The following is a 17,777-nucleotide window of genomic DNA, read 5'->3' on the forward strand; positions in this document are numbered from 1 at the left end:
TTAATTATTTTCTGGAATTTGAACACGTAAGATTATGAAGTAATTGTGAAATAACAGGTCTGCTCATTAGAAGAAAAGTAATATTTCAAATGAGAAGCTGACACAGACGTGTAACATTATGCTGTGTCCTCCTTACGAACGTCAGTGCTGTATCTTATAACACTGCATGAGAGAGCAGAAATCCACTCTCGTTCAGTGATTTTGTATTTCAGTAACAAAGAAAAGCTGAAAAGATTTGCTGGGTCATAACATCTGAGATCCCTCTAAACCAGGGATGGGCAAATGATTTTCCCATGATGCAACATTAGAAACTAGGATTGTTGTGACGGACCAACAGAAACTGAACCAATAAGCTTATAGAGAGATGAAAATTAATACTGAGCTGAACTGAGTTTATTTATTCTTAGTTATTAGGGAAAGTATGATTTTAATTATCCTATATGGTAGTCTTTGTGTTGGGACTTTTGTAAATTCCTCAAAATACAGGGCAGTGTCCTTTTGAACTTGAACATCACAACTTTATTTTACTACCAGGTCTCACTCGTCCAGTGAATTTAAATTTAATTTTTAGGAATAATAAAGCAAACATTGTTTGATTTCCGTCAACTCTGTTAACTGTAACATATAATAAGTGTCTAAAGATGAGGCCACTTAAACTCATAAAATGACCAAAAATACATACATAAGTGGACACACTATGTATTTTTGGTCATTTTTGGTCACATTTAGTAATTTATTGGAGTAAAAATGGCATAAATGTTGCAAATTTAGCGACAATAAATCACCTGTGTAGACATAAATAGTTTAGATGTTATAAACACATGGAGACACAGTGTGTCTAGGTTTCAGTATCCACAGATCAGCAGATCTATTACCACTTATGTTGATACATTGTGTCTATGCTGGCAACTAATGAGCATCAAAGAAACATTATAAACCCAGGTAGAAACACTGTAATATATCAAAATATAAGCACATAGGGTAACCAGAGCCCAACAAGCTACACGTGGATCAGACTGTTCATTTCTGTGGAACTATATCGAGGTCTGAAATGTTGATATATCTTTTACAATATAGGACTTTTAGAACAGTTATTCAGGTGAAAGGTTTGGCATTGATCACATGAGGAGAAATTATTCTGTATTTTGTACCAAAAATATTTTTCCAACATCTTCACAATAAAACTCACATTAAAAGGCTTGTGCCCAAGATGAAAACAAACCAGAGTCGCTTATAATCCATCTGGTTTATCTTACCAAGTGAGCAAACATTTGATTTACACAACTTCTTTTTACCTTTACTGGATTAGCATGGTCTGCTTTTTTATGAATGCATGTGCCCAGTACCTAAAGATGTCAGATACTGTCTAACATTGTGCTCTATGTTTTATTACTGGCTGTGGAAATCATATACATCACTCTGCCTTGTGAACACTTGTCTGTACGGAATATTGTATTTGTCTTTTACTTGTTGTGTGTTATATTTGTTGTAACTTTTTCTGCCCTGTTGGTCACATCTCTCTTGGAAATCAGATTTACGTTTTATTTGGATAAATAAAGGATAATAAAAACTTGAAGTGTATGTTTTCCAGTGTTCTTGTGTGATAGGCTTTGTACACTTTTGTGCATCTTTTATACCACAAAAAACTGTTAAAAATGTCATTTCATCTGATTTTGTGTCTGATAATCATCTGTGGTATTAAGGAAGTATCCAAAAATCCTGACTTTGCGTGATTTATATGACTGGGAAAGTGGGAAACCCGGTTAATATCGTCAACAACAAATGAGCTACGAGCCAAACAAACTCAGCATTTCCCAGCTTTCTTGTATTTATAACTTCCTGCTTTCAGGTAATCTTCCTACCTGTATGAGCTGTGTGAAGGTCGACACAATCACGATGGACGTTCAGAATGAGGTCCTCTGATTGGGTAACGGTGACATTTGGTAAGGAGGGGGAGGATTATAAATACAGCGATGGCGGAAAAGTTTGTCGTTAGGTCGAGATTATAACGGTCTGAGAGCTCACAGGCAGCCAGCTCCTAAAGCGCACTTTCTTCATTTGTTTCTCTCCCTCTCTTCTTTTAACCCAAGATGAACAGAGTTATCCTCCAGCTTTTTGCAGTCGGATTGTGCTTTGCAATCGGTAAGTTTAAAAACAAACAAACGCACAAGTAAATATTCGATTTAATTGCAGCTTACCCGTTATACGAATTATTCAATAAAAATGAGTTTTCTCTAAATACGTTTGAAGTGAACTGCTACCTTTAAAGACTTAAGTTTGAATTTTAGCAATAAATGTTTAAGTTGAACTTTGCTGTAGTCGGTAACTATCACCTGCACAGTCATGTGTGCGCTCCTAATTAACGCCTTACTTTTTTGTACAAGTTTTATGATTAAATTATGTTTAAGATCTTTATTTTAGTTCTAAACTGAGCTTTTATATGTTCTAATACCGTTTTATATGTGTATCTTTTTTTTTGGTCCTGGAAGCTTACCATTATTTTTCCACTTTCTTTGGAAAACGTGTCCCCCCCCCCTTTTTTTTTTTTTTTTTTTTGATGGGTGTGTCCTTGTTGGAGGGTGCAGAGCTGTTTTTGCTGGGTGTGTGCGCAAAAGAAGGTATAAACACCACCTAGACGAATGTAAAGATGAGGAAACCTTCCCTTTTGGGCGTAAACTAAATCAAATATCAGTTTGTTTGTTTTTTCCCCATATCTCTCTGTGGTTTTAAATGGTATGTTCTAGTTCATCTCATAATCTGGGTAGAGATCTTTTGACTGTTGCAGATAAGATATGAAACATTTAAAACCCCAGCCGCATATCAAAGTTTGTGAATAGTAATGCATATTAAACCACTCATATGAAATGCAGCTCTGATTTATTTATGCTGTAAACTATAAATGTATATGGAAATGCGCTGCTTCTAAGTGTAGCTTTGATAAAATGGAGACACTCCACTCTAAAAAACATAAGAAATAAGAAAGTTGCACAGAAAATAAATGCTTCTGCATACAAAGCTGACATTTATCTCAAATGAGTGTTGTTAGTTTGACCCTTAATAAACTTGTTCTGGTTTTGTAGGCAGCCGGTTGGAGGTTGCTAGGGGAAATTGTGTCTTCATGATTGCATGCAATTCATCTGATCATTATTAGATTTTGTGGTTGCTCATTGCTTGCACGGAAGATGACGTTTTCAGTAAGCATTCACAGCTACTCAAAGCAGAAATATTAGAGGTGTTGCCTGAGCACTATGGCTAACATGTGTTAAATGTCAGCTTCACTCAATTTTATTTCAGATTTTGTGGCAATCAGCTCGTGATCAAAACTATTGCAAGGTGGTTTCCAACAACCAGTTGAGGGATAGCCTCTCTTTCCCCTCGCAACCAATGGTGGTATCAGGTCCAATGTGTTATGTATGATGGTGCCCTATTGCTAAAAGTAGCTAATAACTTAAGTTGTCCTGTGAAAAATTTATATTGACAAGCTTAAGTGCCGATTCAAAGTCACCCATGGCAAATTGGGCGAATTTGTTTTAAAAAGAATCTTTATAGCTCAATGAGCAAAGGACCTTTGCAAAAAAAGTTCCAAAAATATTTAAATTTGTCTTCCATACATTATCTGGCATTGTGACTTAAATGCATTACTGGTAAGTGAAATGATATGGAGAGTTTTATTTAAATTGGTTGGTTAAGCCAAAAGTGCGAATAACTGATTAAAATAATCAGAAAAGAGGTTAAGCTACCAAAGGCGTTGGCTAAAGATGGCAGCTAATAGATTTGGTGAAACTAAAGCTTCATAGTTGACTTAAATTTAAAAAATTCTTTTCAAAAGTATTAACAGCAGTGATTAAACCTCTAGCTAAAGGTAATGAGTAGACAAGTGACTTTTATTTGACTGAAAAAGTAAACCATTGAGCCACTTTGTTAAAATATACCAAAACAAAGTGTATAAACTGCTACAGTCGTTTTAATTTTCGGAGTTTCCATTGAAATTGAGGAATTGGTTTGCTAAAGAGTGGTTAAATGACTATTTTTCTCAAAGAATGAAACTTGTATCGAGGTTCATGTACAAATGCCTAGAAATGATCAGTATCACCTGGTTTAGCTAGAAGCAGTAGCGCTAACACTCTGCTTTAAGTCTTTAAACAGTTTAAGTGGCTCAAAGAAGTTTATGTGAAATTGTCAGGTCTGTGTTTTGTTTTCAATTGGTCGTCTTGTTTTTACCTTAACAATTAGGTTTACACTTTTTTTTTTTAAACTTCAAAATAAACTGAATAATGTGAAAATGTCTAGATGGAGGTGAAATCAAATTTCTTAACATTTATTAGAGAATTAAATTATTTTGTTAGCATGTTAAATGATGTGTATTGTATGATTCACCTGAGTGACTAAGACTTTGGCTGTAGTGTTTACCCTCTGTGCACATCCCGGGCTTTATTTTAATGCTGATTATTGCAGGCTCCAGGGTGAGGCAGCTTGTTTGTGATATGCGGAGAAGTGCTTTTTTAAATCCACCCCCAGGCTGTTAAACACAAAGTCAAGTAAAAACTTGCCAGGCATTACATTAAATTTCTGTCCTTGTAGTAGTTGAGACTTTGCCAAAGGTTCAAATTCCTCTGCTGTCCAGTCTTCCTATTTTATTTTATTGTTTTTCTGCTTGTATTGTGTTTTACACCCTTTGTCCAGTTTTGTCCTTGAGATTTCAGCTGCTGTGCTTTGTATTCCATTTCAAACCACACCTTTCTGGGATCTGTATTGTCATCCTGGCTGCTTGCTGTACCTTCAGGCGATAATGCTGACCTTTTTACTTGTGTGACCAAAAAGTGATCCCCATATGGTGATAATTGCATAAAGGTGGTTAAATGACTATTTTTCTCAAAGAAAAATAGTCATTTGGGACATTTGGGTGAGTCTGAAGTGAATGATTCAGACAGTGGACTGGTTCATTTCTGAAGGAAACTTGTTACAGGCCAGTGAAATGTTTCCCAAATCACCAGCTCACATAAAATAGACAAATCGTCACCTCTGTTCAGCTACCAGCTGCTTTAAATCCTTAGTCAATAAATCGAAGTAATCTACAGTGTTCCCTGCCAAAGAGACATTTTTGATATGCTTGTGATGTGGAAGTGACTGTAGTGGTTTACACATTTTTCCTTGCATGCAAAAGATTCCTTTCTTGAGCCACAAACTCACACTGGGAGGGAAGGGGCACGCCTGGATACATGGGAGGGTTGCACCAGGAAGCGTATTTGGAGTGAATCTGTGCCAAAATCAGACATGCGGGCATGGATGACATACTTTATTAAGCCCAGAGGCAGAAACTAAATTTAACAGTAGCCACTTCACAAAAACAATGTAGGTCAATGATACTCCCCAAAAAGAAAAGCAATTATAACAATTAGACTAAATGGAGACTAAAGTAAACATGATGGGAATACAAGGGGAGTAAAGATGGGCCATTGGCTCCACCCTGCACACAGTAAACCCTGCGCCGCCCCAGGCAATGTAAGCGTATTTGTTTGCCATGATCAGTTGATGGGAACTGAAATGAATCATAGCTATTGGTAAGAAAACATTTTAAAGCTTAACTTAGTTTTAACTTCTGAATTATGTATTCCTAAGGTGTTTCATTTGGCCCGCTGCCTTTTGATTTTGGGATAACTGTTCAGGTGAGAGGATTTGATTCCCCTTTCTAAAAATTTGAATATCTGACACACTTCCCACCACAAACCAGCTGCTCCTATTCATGGTTTAAATCCAAACGCAAACTCGTGTGAGCTGCCAGGGACCATTAATCTTTAGTTTATTATGAGCAGGGTGAGGACCATCAAAAGCACTATACAAATACAGGCCATCATCCCTCCTTGAAAGAAGCCTTTAAATACAGTCGCCCTCATAACAGATTTCATGAGCTTGTTTGCATGTTTCCCGACTTCCTGGTTTAATTTCTTTCCATATTGCAGCACATGACTCATTGTTTGGCTGAGGGTATTTAGTCAGTGCCTCCTCCCTTCGTCCTTTTCCAGCAGATTCCCACAGTTCTAAATCTGAGCCTTGTGAGTTTGTTTTTTGTTCCCAAATTGTCCTGCCCCTCCAGTCCTGTGCAGTTGACGGTGTTGGCACTGTAAACAGTACCCACCCCACTGCCGCAACAACAAAAGAAACATCTTCATTTAGCTCTGCATTCATTACCATAGACACAACACCTTTCAATATACTTTGTCCAACTAGTATGTGCTTTGACCTTGGAGTGGAAAATCACAGGTCCACAGCCTGCAGCTTTAGTCTGTGAGCGATGGAGGGCAGTGTAGGACTGAGGCTCAACTTCGTTAGTAATGTGGCACATCTGACTGCTCAAAGAGTGTTCCTTCATTATTAAAGAACAGCCTGCTAACGAAATCCATTTTAAATTTGGGCAATTCAGTAAAAAGGAGAACTGTGCCTGTTATGTTTTTAATGTGTTGGAAAGCTTCTTGTACAAGGTGCCTATGCTCCTCAGAGTCTGCAAATCCCTCAGAAATGATCACATTAACATGTTATCTATAAATGTTCAAAGTAAATATGGGTGTTTGTTTCCCTAAGCCTTCTTCACATTTCTTAAATTAATACTGTTCATAGGTATCACACAGGGAAGTATCTGAATTATGCTGGACCAAAGAGGATTTTCAGAATTGTGCCTTGTTTTCTAAAAGTATTGTAGCTTGGATATAGATTTATAAAGTCATTACATTTTAGAAAGGATGACTCGATGTGATATATTTAATAGCTAAGAATAAAGAGATTACAGTTCAATGCTAAATAGTTTCTAGGCTTGAAATGCATGCAGCTAATTATTGTTAATTCAGAGTAAATGTCCTTTGAAACATCCAGCCATTGTGTTTAAAGCACTTGTATAGTGGTTACAAAAACAAAAAACCCTGGAAATTCCATGTTATTTAATTATTACATTACTTAATTACTCTGTGGCATCAATGGCCATAAAGATAACAAATGTTATCGCACACAAGAATTTCACTCGCATGTGCTGTGCCAGTGTGCCTGCACATGCGATGTGACAATAAAAGTGATTTGATTTGATTTGAAATGTCCGCCTTCACATTTTCTAAAGCCGACCATCGGAAAGAATTGGTCCAGAGGCTGATCTTTAAACTGTGTGTTCTCCAGCTGGCAGTGAAGACCACCAGTCATATGCTAATGCATCACCTCAAGTGAACGAATGTGCTGCTGTAACTGGGCACCCTTTAACCCTGAAACACTAAAATAACACGCCTTACCTCAGGTTTGTTTTCTGTGACGTATGTGCATGAGTTGGTTCCGTGAAGGTGGAGGAACTGGTTGGATTGGAGAGGAAGTCTTGCAACACATCTCAGCAGTCTTGGTTATATCCTGTCACCATAACTAAACAAACCTACCATAAGAAAGTTCTCAAATGTATCTCTATCAAATTTGATGCAAGAAAAATAAAACTGTGGTCCTATAGCTACTTTTTACTGAAGGTGCTGTATTTGATGACTTGATGTTTCTTTCCTCCCGTTGTTAACAGGACCTCCAGGTTTGACTACATTCACATGTTTATGATTAGTTGTCCTATTATATGAAAGCTTTTTGATACGGTAATTCAAATCTTGGTTGTATCCTAATACAGATTTATTTATTTTAAATTAAAAGTTAATGTTTACCTCTACTACATAAACTGCCACATGACATGAGCTCAGGGGTGTAACCGAAACCGGCTGGGGCGGGTGTGGGGTTGTGTTCTCTGTACAAAGGTGTAGATGTAATGAGATGGAGATATATCTCTATCGCATCACATCCACATCCTTTTTGTTTTTTCTTTGTAATTGAACTGAAACATCAGAACACATTGTTACAGTGCGCACGCCACAACACAATCTCCCCCCCCCCCTCGATGTATTGGACGATAAAAAGGAGGGAACTAGTGAGCTGAGGAAGGGCGTGAGTCAATGCAGCAAGGCAGATGATGCTTAGTCATCACGCTAGTTATGCAATTACTTCAGGGGAACACTCCAATTGTGATTGGTTACTCATCATGAGATGTTTTATTAGCTTAATAATCTGGAAGATTTTGTCTACAGCTACATGTGTTTTGTTTGGGTTTCTTTTTTTTTTTTTCTTTTTTTTTTTTTTTTTTTCCCCTCCCAGCTTGTCAGAAGTGGCAGTAATTCTAAATTGTCTGTAATTTTAAAATGTCACATTTAAGACAATGATTAAAAGTTGTAGACTTGAGGAACAACTTAAGCTGTAGCCCAAAACTACAAAGATGATTTCAGGGTAAAGTTATAAGCTTTGAACATTTTAAACTGTTTTATTTGTTTAATGCTGCATTCGCAATATAAGCAGCTTGATTTCTAATAAGCCACTGTATTACAATGCTTTAATTTCCCTGTCTCATTGGTTACTGCTCAATGTTGTACAGTTTGTGCCCAATTCTTTCTAGTGACGCACTCAAAGGTAGCTTAGAAATTCCATGGGTGACACTTATCTTGGGGTTTTTTTTTGTTTTTTTTCCCTCCCCTGCAAGGTTTGTCAACACTCTCTGCACTGAAGGAAACTGTAGTTACCTCTTCGCCCAACCCCAGCACAAATAACAGGTTGTGAAATCACAGCTTGTACCCGGATGGTGTTATCAGAGACCAGTCATGCTTCTTGTTTTTGTCTTAAAGCAGATTACAGCTGTCTCACAGGTTCTATTGAAAAAGCTGAATTGGTCTCCAAGGGTTTCTGCATACATGAGCAACATTTACAGTCTTAAAAAATTGAATAAGAGGAAGTGCTTTCATGACAAGACTGGGACAACGTTCTTTTATAATCGGCTCAGAAGAACCGCTCCAGAGGGTTCCTTTTAACACATGTAGGGCCTAAAGAGAGCCTCCCCTGTGCTTCAGACTGAAGGTCATATTTTTCTTTATCTCAGACTTCGTCCTTATCTGTTAAATGCCAGACGTCGATACCCTAATGGAGGACAAACACTGAAAGGCCTCTTTTTCTCAGCCTCTATTTCAAGCGGCTGTGAACAATGCAAATGTTTGAACTCTCATTTATTCCCTGTAACAAACTAAACGGTTTCCTCTTTTCTTCTCCCTTTTTCTCCAAATCTGATATCAGCCCAAGCTCTTGTATGCTACCAATGCGCCATTGGGATTGGAAGTCTGTGTGTGACGTCTGAAAAAACGTGTGCAAGCGGCGAACTGTGCTACAGTGGAGTTGGGAAAGCAAGTAAGCACCGCCAGTGGCTACAAATGTGAACACACTGCATTCTTGTAAAGCTTGTCGTCAGCTCTCAGGTGAAACCCCTGCATTCTTAAAATGCAAACAAAGGGGGAGTTTTAGACATTGTGCTGCAGGAACAAACTCTTAATTGCCCTGTCACTGATCCCATTCAAGTTGATCCTTCTCAGTTGGGGAATTTCTACCTGTAACATGTAGCCATATTACATTGTCAGGCTTTCCATGATAAGCTAAACGATTATTGACTGGTGACAAAGAGCATGTGGTTTCAGTCCAATTCATCTTTCACACATTAGTTTTCCAAATTTCAAAATGGCAAGAGCAAAAATGCTTCATGAACAGACTTCACAAACGGTTGCAGGATCTCTTTTATAATGCTTGGTCCTTTTGCAAACTGAACTTGGCTCACTTTCTAGACTTTTGCTGACATATGATAAACTCTAAAGAATCTGCGAGCACCCTGAGTGGTAAACGCTGACGCTGTTTGTTGTTCCACAGTTGGATTTGTGGACATCAAGATGAAGGGTTGCCTAGCAGTAGCGAACTGCAACAAGACTGAAGATGTGGACTTTGGCACAAACAAGACCGTCTACAAGATGACCAAGACGTGCTGCAACACAAACCTATGCAACGCAGCGCCCGGCACCCCCACGCTGACCCTGGCCCTCGCCACCATCTCTGCTGTGTTTGTGGGAAACCTCCTGGTTTGACAGAAGATGCCACCAGTTTAAAATGCAAACATGGATGCAACACACACCAGAGATTCGATAAAATGTCCTTAAACATGAGGTTTTTGTAATCATGGAGGTTTTTTTTTTTTTTTCTTTTTTCATTATGGGTCTTTTGTTTGCTGTCCTTCAGTTATGTTGCAGTTTTGGTTTCAGATGTTTTTCAATTAATTCAATCTTTTAAACATTTTTCTTTATTTGGGTCAGCCTGCATTTACTGTAACAGATGCTTAATAAAGTCTGTTTATATTAATCGGGTGTAATACTGATATCAATGTGCATTTTGGTTTAATTAGGTGAATAACCTGTGAGGAATTTCCTAATTGTTTTCTAGCTCTGTCGCTGTCAGAACGCCTCAAACGAAGAGTTTGATACTCTGAGCATCGCTGCCAGCATTGCATTTGAAGATGGTGGTGGGGGGGGCTTAATTTTAAGGCTAAACCAAATGTGTTTCTTATCTTACTGAGTGGAAACTAAGACAGGGAGTAAGTGTAAACTAGCTGTATAACATTATTACTACCTGTGAAACATACCAAAGCATAAAGGGTGTTTATGAACGCATTATGGAGCTTAAGGCTGGCACCGGTTCATCATTCTTGTTTCTCCCCCCTTTCCCCCTGCCAGGTCTAAATAACATGGTTGGTTTTTTTTTTTTTTTTTTGTTTTTTTTGGGGTCCCTCCAGTGTGTGTGTGTATGTTGGCTATATGGGAGTGATGGGGATGTATAGACTAATGCGTCTTGATCGGATTTGTCTTCATATACACATTTTCCCGTTTGCAAAAACTTTTTATAAAATGGGTAGTTTGGCAATACTTTCAAAAGAGATCCTTTTTTGTGTTAAAAATGTATATTTTGATGCTTCAAAGTCTTTAAATAAAACTATTGAAACTGGAGAGATGTGTGTATCGGGTTTGATTTCTTTACTGCTGATGAAACAAATCTTTCTTTTTGTGAAACTGCTAGATTTACTGGTTAACCAGGTTTCAGTGCCACTTTGCAGAGAGAGACTTTATCGATGTGTCATATGTGAGATTAAAAAGATTATTCTGGGGTTCTGATGTCATTTCTAGAGGGGGGAAAAAAAGGGGGTAAACCTAGAAATAACTCATTAAATTCTGTAATAAAAGCAAATTTTACTTACAAAGAAGAACCACTTAGTCGGTAGTTCTGTTTTTGGTTTTGTGTTTTTACGTTTTTCAGCCTCGCTGCTTTCATCATTCATGGCATTCCTTCGCTCATTAGCACTCCCTCTCCCGTCCACCTGAGGTGACAAAGAAGACAAAAGGCTTAGGAAAAAAAAAACTGTTGTCCACTCCCTTCAGCTGTCAAATATAAATCTGTCCCCACCAAACAAGCTCATCAGTTTATCGAGAAGTGCCAAGAGCCAGCAGCCTCTCTGTGGAAGGACTTTCTGAGGACTCAAAGCCAACGACCAAATCAACACAAGATGGCAAAGATTGTGCTTGCAGTCATCGCAGCTGTTGCATCCTTCATGCTGGGTAAGGTTATCCAATCAGTTCTCTGCATTGGTTAATGATAAAATGAGGTTACAAAAATAACATAAATATTACGATATCTTATATAATACAAGGAAATCAGAGGAGCTAAAAAAGGTGTAAAATTATCTTTTTTTCCTGAAATGTTTTAGACAAGTATTACTGCTAAGTTCCTTTTTGGTGATAAAAAATCATTGTCTTTAGTAAATTATTTTGGTAGCAGGGTAAAAATAAATTCAGGACTCTGGCAAACTTATTGTGGTGGTTTTTATTTATTTTTATTTATTTTTCCATAATTTCAGAAATAAAACATCTGCCATCATCCCAGCATTAAAAAAAAAATGTTTTTTTTCTTTGTGCTGAGGGTAATCATTCACTTCACAGGGCACTAAAAAAACAGTAGGAGACAGCTGGTTAAGGGACTATCGAGAGTGATGGGATGTTGTTGGTTTTTTGACAAAACTGGTCAAATTCTCCTCACGGTAACATCTAAGTAAGACTCCTGTAACTGCGTCAGAGGCAAACACTGTGCCTGCTTTGTGTTGTTTGGGCCAACTGCACATGAGCACCACACGATGTCTGGAGAATCCGCTCCAGCTTTGCCCAAAGATGCTCTTTCTCACATTCTGGAAATGCAGAAATTTTTCGTGTGTGTTGCCAAGATGTGAAGCCTGGGTGAGGCATGCAGGAAGCAGAATTCATACGTTATATGATATTTGGATATTCGCCCGTGCTGTTTTTTTTTTTTTTAACTATCTGAATAATTAATGCCCAAACTGACTGAGCTGCTGCTCAGGGTGAGGTCTATAAAAGTTCAGGCCTCTGGTGTATTTATGATTAATGACAAGTCTACTAAAATAACAGCAGACTGACTCTTTTTCAATCCTCCAAATTAAATAAAACCTACTTTGACGTTCCATTTAGTGAAAGTGTTTTTATTAACAGATGTTTCTGTACTGAATTGAGATGATAGCCTTTTAACATATAAAGCTGATTGACTGACAGCTGTTGCTCACACCTGTGTACAGGGTGTGGCAGACCAGACATTTTCCATTGCAGTGTGTCTGAGCCTTGAGCTCAGTCACACCTGGCGCAGGGCAAAACTGACTGGACAGGGGAAAAAACACAAAAAATCAGAAACAAAAACTTGACTGCTTTATCAACCTGATTTTTTTTTCCACTGATAAAAATACTTTTGGCTACTCCCTTTGTCACTCTGGGTAGTGCCACATGTTTGATTTTGCCGGATGACCAACATGGGATGTGTGTCTCTGGCTGTAAAGTAACCGGTGACCGTTTCCTTGCCAAGCAAATATGTCAATCACTTCTGATCGCCTCTCAAAATGATGTTCACTTTTCTGCTTTCCTTTGTGTGTTTCAGTGGATTCCCTGTCATGCAACAAGTGCAGCTTTGGCCTTGTGGGGCTCTGCTTGTCCAGCAGTACAGAGACCTGCTCTACCAACACCAGCACTTGCTATACTGGAACCGTGGGTAGGTCACCTCCTGATTGTTTCAAATATCACAGCAAGTGAGCACAGGAATCAATCACATAAATTATACCTGTCTACTTTCACAAATGTATCTGAAGACATACCCGATGTCCTCAGCTGCCAAAACAAAGTAGGGTGTGGTGGTAGCTGGGTGACAGTGGAAAATTACTAGTTAACAGGTGCTGTGCTTTAAAGAAAAGTCAGTTCAACTGGTTTAAGGTTATAAAAACAAAAGTGCAGTATTAAAATAGGACTGAAAAAAAGAGATTAAATGCAATAAACTTTATACTGTATATATTTTAAATGCCATTCTTCACCTCTGTAAGTCTCAATAGCCTAACATAACTTTTCTCTCTCCAGCTTTCCCATCACTCACCAGCTTCTCAGGCTTCACCAGCCGGGGCTGCCGAAGTGACACTGCAGCTTGCAACATTACGTCTAACAGCACCCTGCTGGGAGTCAGCTACAACCTCGCAATCACGTGCTGCTCCACGGATAATTGCAACCCCACAAGCGGTGCCCCATCTGCCAAGATCACCCTTTCTGCCGCCATTGCTGCAGCCGTCCTGGCCTCCGCTTGGGGAAGCATGTTGTGATCAAACTTCACACAATGCTAGCTAAAGCCATTCGTACCAAAAACCTAAGAAAAAACATGTTCTTTACACTCTATCTAAAATGAAGTCTTTGGATCTCAGTAGTTATTAAGTAAACTTACATGCATAGTCATGAAGCAAAGTTTTGTTTGTCACATAAAACACAAACCTCTAGTGCCAACGTCATGAAAGTTAATCTATGAGATGTTTCAGGGAAACATTGAGTTTTTAAGTCTTCCATGTTGTTGCTTTCCTTTTTTGTATTTCTCCTTTTAATGACTATATGAAAATAAAAGAAGTTCTAAAAAGCATCTTTAGCCTCAGAGTATTTCTTATTTGACTGATTGTGGATACAGTTTACAAAAATGACAACAAAAACAAAGGGAAACACAAAAACTGGTTACATTGAATACAAAACAGAACTTCTCATGTTGCAACTTAGGTAAAAAAAAAAAAGAAAAAAGAAATTAACAAAGCACAAGAACCCGGGAGGGGCGATTGATACTAACAAAACCTTTCCTTGCAAACCACAAAGAAGTTAGCTGCAACACAACTGAGCTTCACATTCCCATTAACACAGTAAATCCTACAGTGGTAGGTCATCGAACATCTATGGAATAAGCAAATCTGTTATTTAGCAGGAACATCCCTAAATTTAAGGTTAGACAAGTTTGTCAGAAAATGTGCCTTTTTTATTTTGGATGGAGCCTTCCAACTTCTCAAAATGGCACATCTAGCCAGGAGGGAACCAAAGGACAGCACCCGACGTTTTATCCCGGTAATACTTATCATCCTCACCTACTGTATCAAAGAGAGCAAGTACGGGGTTGAGAGCCAGTTTTAGGCCGGCAGCCTTGTTCAGAGTGCAGAAAACCTCTTCCCAAAAATTTGCCAAGGCAGGGCAGGTCCAAAACATGTGGGTAAGACTGGCATCATCATACCAGAACCTGTTACAGTGAGGGTCAAAGCTAGGATAAATCTTAGCTAATTCGGATTTAGACAAGTGGGCCCTACGGACTACCTTGAATTGGAATAAGGAGTGGCGTGCGCAGAGTGATGTGGAACTTACCAGAGTGAGGACTGAATTCCATACGTCATCTGACATAGTTATACCCAACTCCTTCCCCCATGTGGATTTGAGGCCTTCAAAGGGAGCTGAAGTTACACTGCACAGTTTGTTATAGATGTGGAAGATTATACCTTGCCTGACAGTTGCAAATTAAGGAGCTCGTCCATTAGTTAGCAGCTCGAGCTTCTGGAAAATTGGAGAGGTGGGATTGCAAAAATAGTCACCTGGTTTTAGCTTCGGCACTAAGGTACGGTGAGCTCTGTCGATTTCTGGAGGCGATGTGAGTATATCCCCACCAAAGATTTCACAGAGGGCAGCGACGAAAAAGTCAGTTGGGCGGCCACTTTGAGTGGATTCTGCTAAGTCAAGTATTTGTAGGTTTTTCCAAAGGCTGAGGCCTTCTAGGTCGATAACTTTGACGCCCAGCTTGGAGTTAGCCTCTCGGAGGTCACCATATGCTTCTTTGAGCTCTTTGATCTGCTGAACTACATCTTCCGCTGCCAGCCCGAGCGAAGACAAACGCTGGCCATGTTCATCCACTGCTAGCCCAACCTGGTCAAACTTAAAGTTGAGTAAAGGAAGACTTTACTTGTGTGGATGCTTTAAGCATCCACACTATTGAGTTCCTTCTTGATGTTTCCGTACACTTTTCGCCATGGATCTACTTCCACAATTTTTGTGCTATTTTCACCGTTCAAATTTTAAACTATTCTGCTATTTCTGCTAATGACGGCTATGTCTTTTGGTATTTTTCACTATTATACTTTTTAAAATATTAAGCTTTTTTCCTTTAATTTGAACTGAATGGGAAACTTCTGCAATTCTGCTAAAATTTGCTTGTTTTTGAAACTTAACTACTTCCTCATATTTTCACCTAGAACAACCATTCAAACTTTAAAATGTTCTCAAATTATTGGGCTATTCAAGTATAAATCAGCTTTTTCAAATCTTTTACCGTTTTACTTTTATGCCTCTTAAAGATTTGAGTTGCAAAATTGTGATTTTTCACAAAATACATGCATTGTTATGGTTGCTATGCTCTTGGCTTCCAGTGTGCCACTGAAGGTTTTGCAGTCTTCTCTCGGCTTCATCGTAGATCCAAGATGGCGGCGCGCACAGACGCAGCGGCCCGGAGCTCCTACATTTTTGCACTTTTGGTGGTACTGTGTATTATTTCACACAGTCTGGGGTTACTTCAATACAACAGAGATGATCTACTACAACTAATTAACTATAGGACAGAGGTGCAACAACTAGAGTCATGGTGCCACGACAATAACTTGGTCTTAAACACCAAAAAGACCAAGGAGATCATTGTAGATTTCCGGAAGAAGGGTCATAACAACCATCTGCCTCTCTTCATTGGCAGTGAGGCGGTGGAGAGGGTGAGCAGTTTTAAATTCTTGGGGGTAACTGTGACCGAGGACCTGTCCTGGGGCAACCATATCACCTCAGTTGCACGGAAGGCCCAACAGCGCCTCTACTACCTGAGGAGACTGCGGAGCGCACACATTCCCAGATCTCTGATGTTGAACTTCTACAACTGTGCCATCAGCAGCGTTCTGACGTATGGATTTCTAGTGTGGTTCCCCAGCTGCACCAAGGCCGATCAGCAAGCACTCCAGCGGGTGGTGAAAGAAGCTGGCAGAATTATTGGAACAAGTCTGCCAGAGATCAGTAATATCTTCCCCACTCGCTGTCTGAGGAGGGTGCACAGTATCCTGCGGGACCAACATCACCCTGCGCGCCACCTTTTCCATCTGCTGCCCTCAGGGAGAAGGTACAGGTCTATACAGGCCAGAACATCCAGACTGGCCAACAGCCTGTATCCACAGGCTGTGAGGCTCCTGAACTCTCTGCCCCCCTCTCACGGACAATAACCATATCCAACTTCTTAATAGCAATGAACTGGTCTGCATTGGTGCATCATATCTTTATTCTCTTCCCCCTCCTGCCCCCCCCCTTTCTTAAATAGATAACTATCATATCTGATATCATATCTCACAGTACAATAATATTGAATGGGTTGCATTGTTGTACTTTGTCATGTTTCTCAGGTCTTTGTCTGAATTTCTACGAACATTACTTGTCAGTGTTCTCATGTTTTGCTAAGGATTGTCTTATTGCATCTGGAGTCACACTGGGTTAAATATTTACACTTGGGTTTTAAGGGGTATTTATTATTTTCTTCATTTTTTTGGGTTGTACGGAAGCCCCAAACGCAATTTCATTGTTCTCTGACAATGACAATAAATAAATACTACTACTAATACTCTCTTCATGTCCGAACAACTTCTTGCTACTTGCTCAATTTTCACTCAACTTCCACAAATTATACATCAAAACGTAGGTATTTTGCTGGCTTGTCAGGATGTTAAGATTCAAATTCAATATATTTAGACTGGTTGACTGAATTGGATCTTGTGTGTGTGTCTCTCTGTGCATGTGTGTTTCCTTATGTGTACATATTTGTGATTGTGTGGCTGTTATATTTTTTTTGCTGATTTTTTTCATTTAACAAGTATATTTGAGGGACCCTCAGCATGTTCAGCATTTTTTCAGCTGTCCATTTTGCTTTTCCAATTTTTCTGTTTAAGTTATTACTATTGTGCTAAATCATACTATTTCTGCTATTTTATAAGATTTGTGCTAAATATAGTATTTCTGTCAAAGTTGCTAAAACATAGTATTTCTGCTCAAATATGTTTTCTAATATAGTATTTCTAGCATAAATAGTACGTATTTCTGCTTTTTATAGGATTTGTGCTTAATATAGCATTTTTTCAGCTGTCCATTTTGCTTTTCCAATCTTTCTGTTTAAGTTATTACTATTGTGCTAAATCATACTATTTCTGCTATTTCATAAGATTTGTGCTAAATATAGTATTTCTGCCAAAACATAGTATTTCTACCAAATATAGTATTTCCAATAATTATAGTTTTTCTACCAAATCATAGTACAGTATTTCTGCTTTTTATAGGATTTGTGCTTAATATAGTATTTCTGCTTTAAGTGATTTATGCTTAATCATACTATTTCTATATATTTCTGCCAGGCAGCCAATCCTCTGTGAGGACTGAGACATTCAAATATACAATCAGGGCCTGCACGGCTCCCAGCCAGCCAATCATATCTGAGGTTTTCCGTTTCCT

At 38.7% G+C, this 17,777-nt stretch overlaps 2 protein-coding genes across 2 annotated transcripts; both read left to right on the top strand.

The window, feature by feature from the left end:
* Window positions 1-1,972: 1,972 nt before the first annotated feature.
* On the top strand, window positions 1,973-10,868 carry LOC121815386 (prostate stem cell antigen-like). The gene is made up of 3 exons (XM_042226194.1): window positions 1,973-2,142; window positions 9,124-9,234; window positions 9,745-10,868. The coding sequence occupies exons 1-3, from the start codon at window positions 2,091-2,093 to the stop codon at window positions 9,954-9,956; spliced, it is 375 nt and encodes a 124-aa protein (XP_042082128.1). The 5' UTR covers window positions 1,973-2,090; the 3' UTR covers window positions 9,957-10,868.
* Window positions 10,869-11,283: 415 nt separating this feature from the next.
* On the top strand, window positions 11,284-13,866 carry lye (lymphocyte antigen-6, epidermis). The gene is made up of 3 exons (XM_042226193.1): window positions 11,284-11,474; window positions 12,853-12,963; window positions 13,323-13,866. The coding sequence occupies exons 1-3, from the start codon at window positions 11,423-11,425 to the stop codon at window positions 13,556-13,558; spliced, it is 399 nt and encodes a 132-aa protein (XP_042082127.1). The 5' UTR covers window positions 11,284-11,422; the 3' UTR covers window positions 13,559-13,866.
* Window positions 13,867-17,777: the final 3,911 nt, after the last annotated feature.

This window comes from Haplochromis burtoni, unplaced genomic scaffold, assembly GCF_018398535.1.
Source record: "Haplochromis burtoni strain Fernald_Lab_line unplaced genomic scaffold, NCSU_Asbu1 Contig_200, whole genome shotgun sequence".
Lineage (NCBI taxonomy): Eukaryota > Metazoa > Chordata > Actinopteri > Cichliformes > Cichlidae > Haplochromis > Haplochromis burtoni.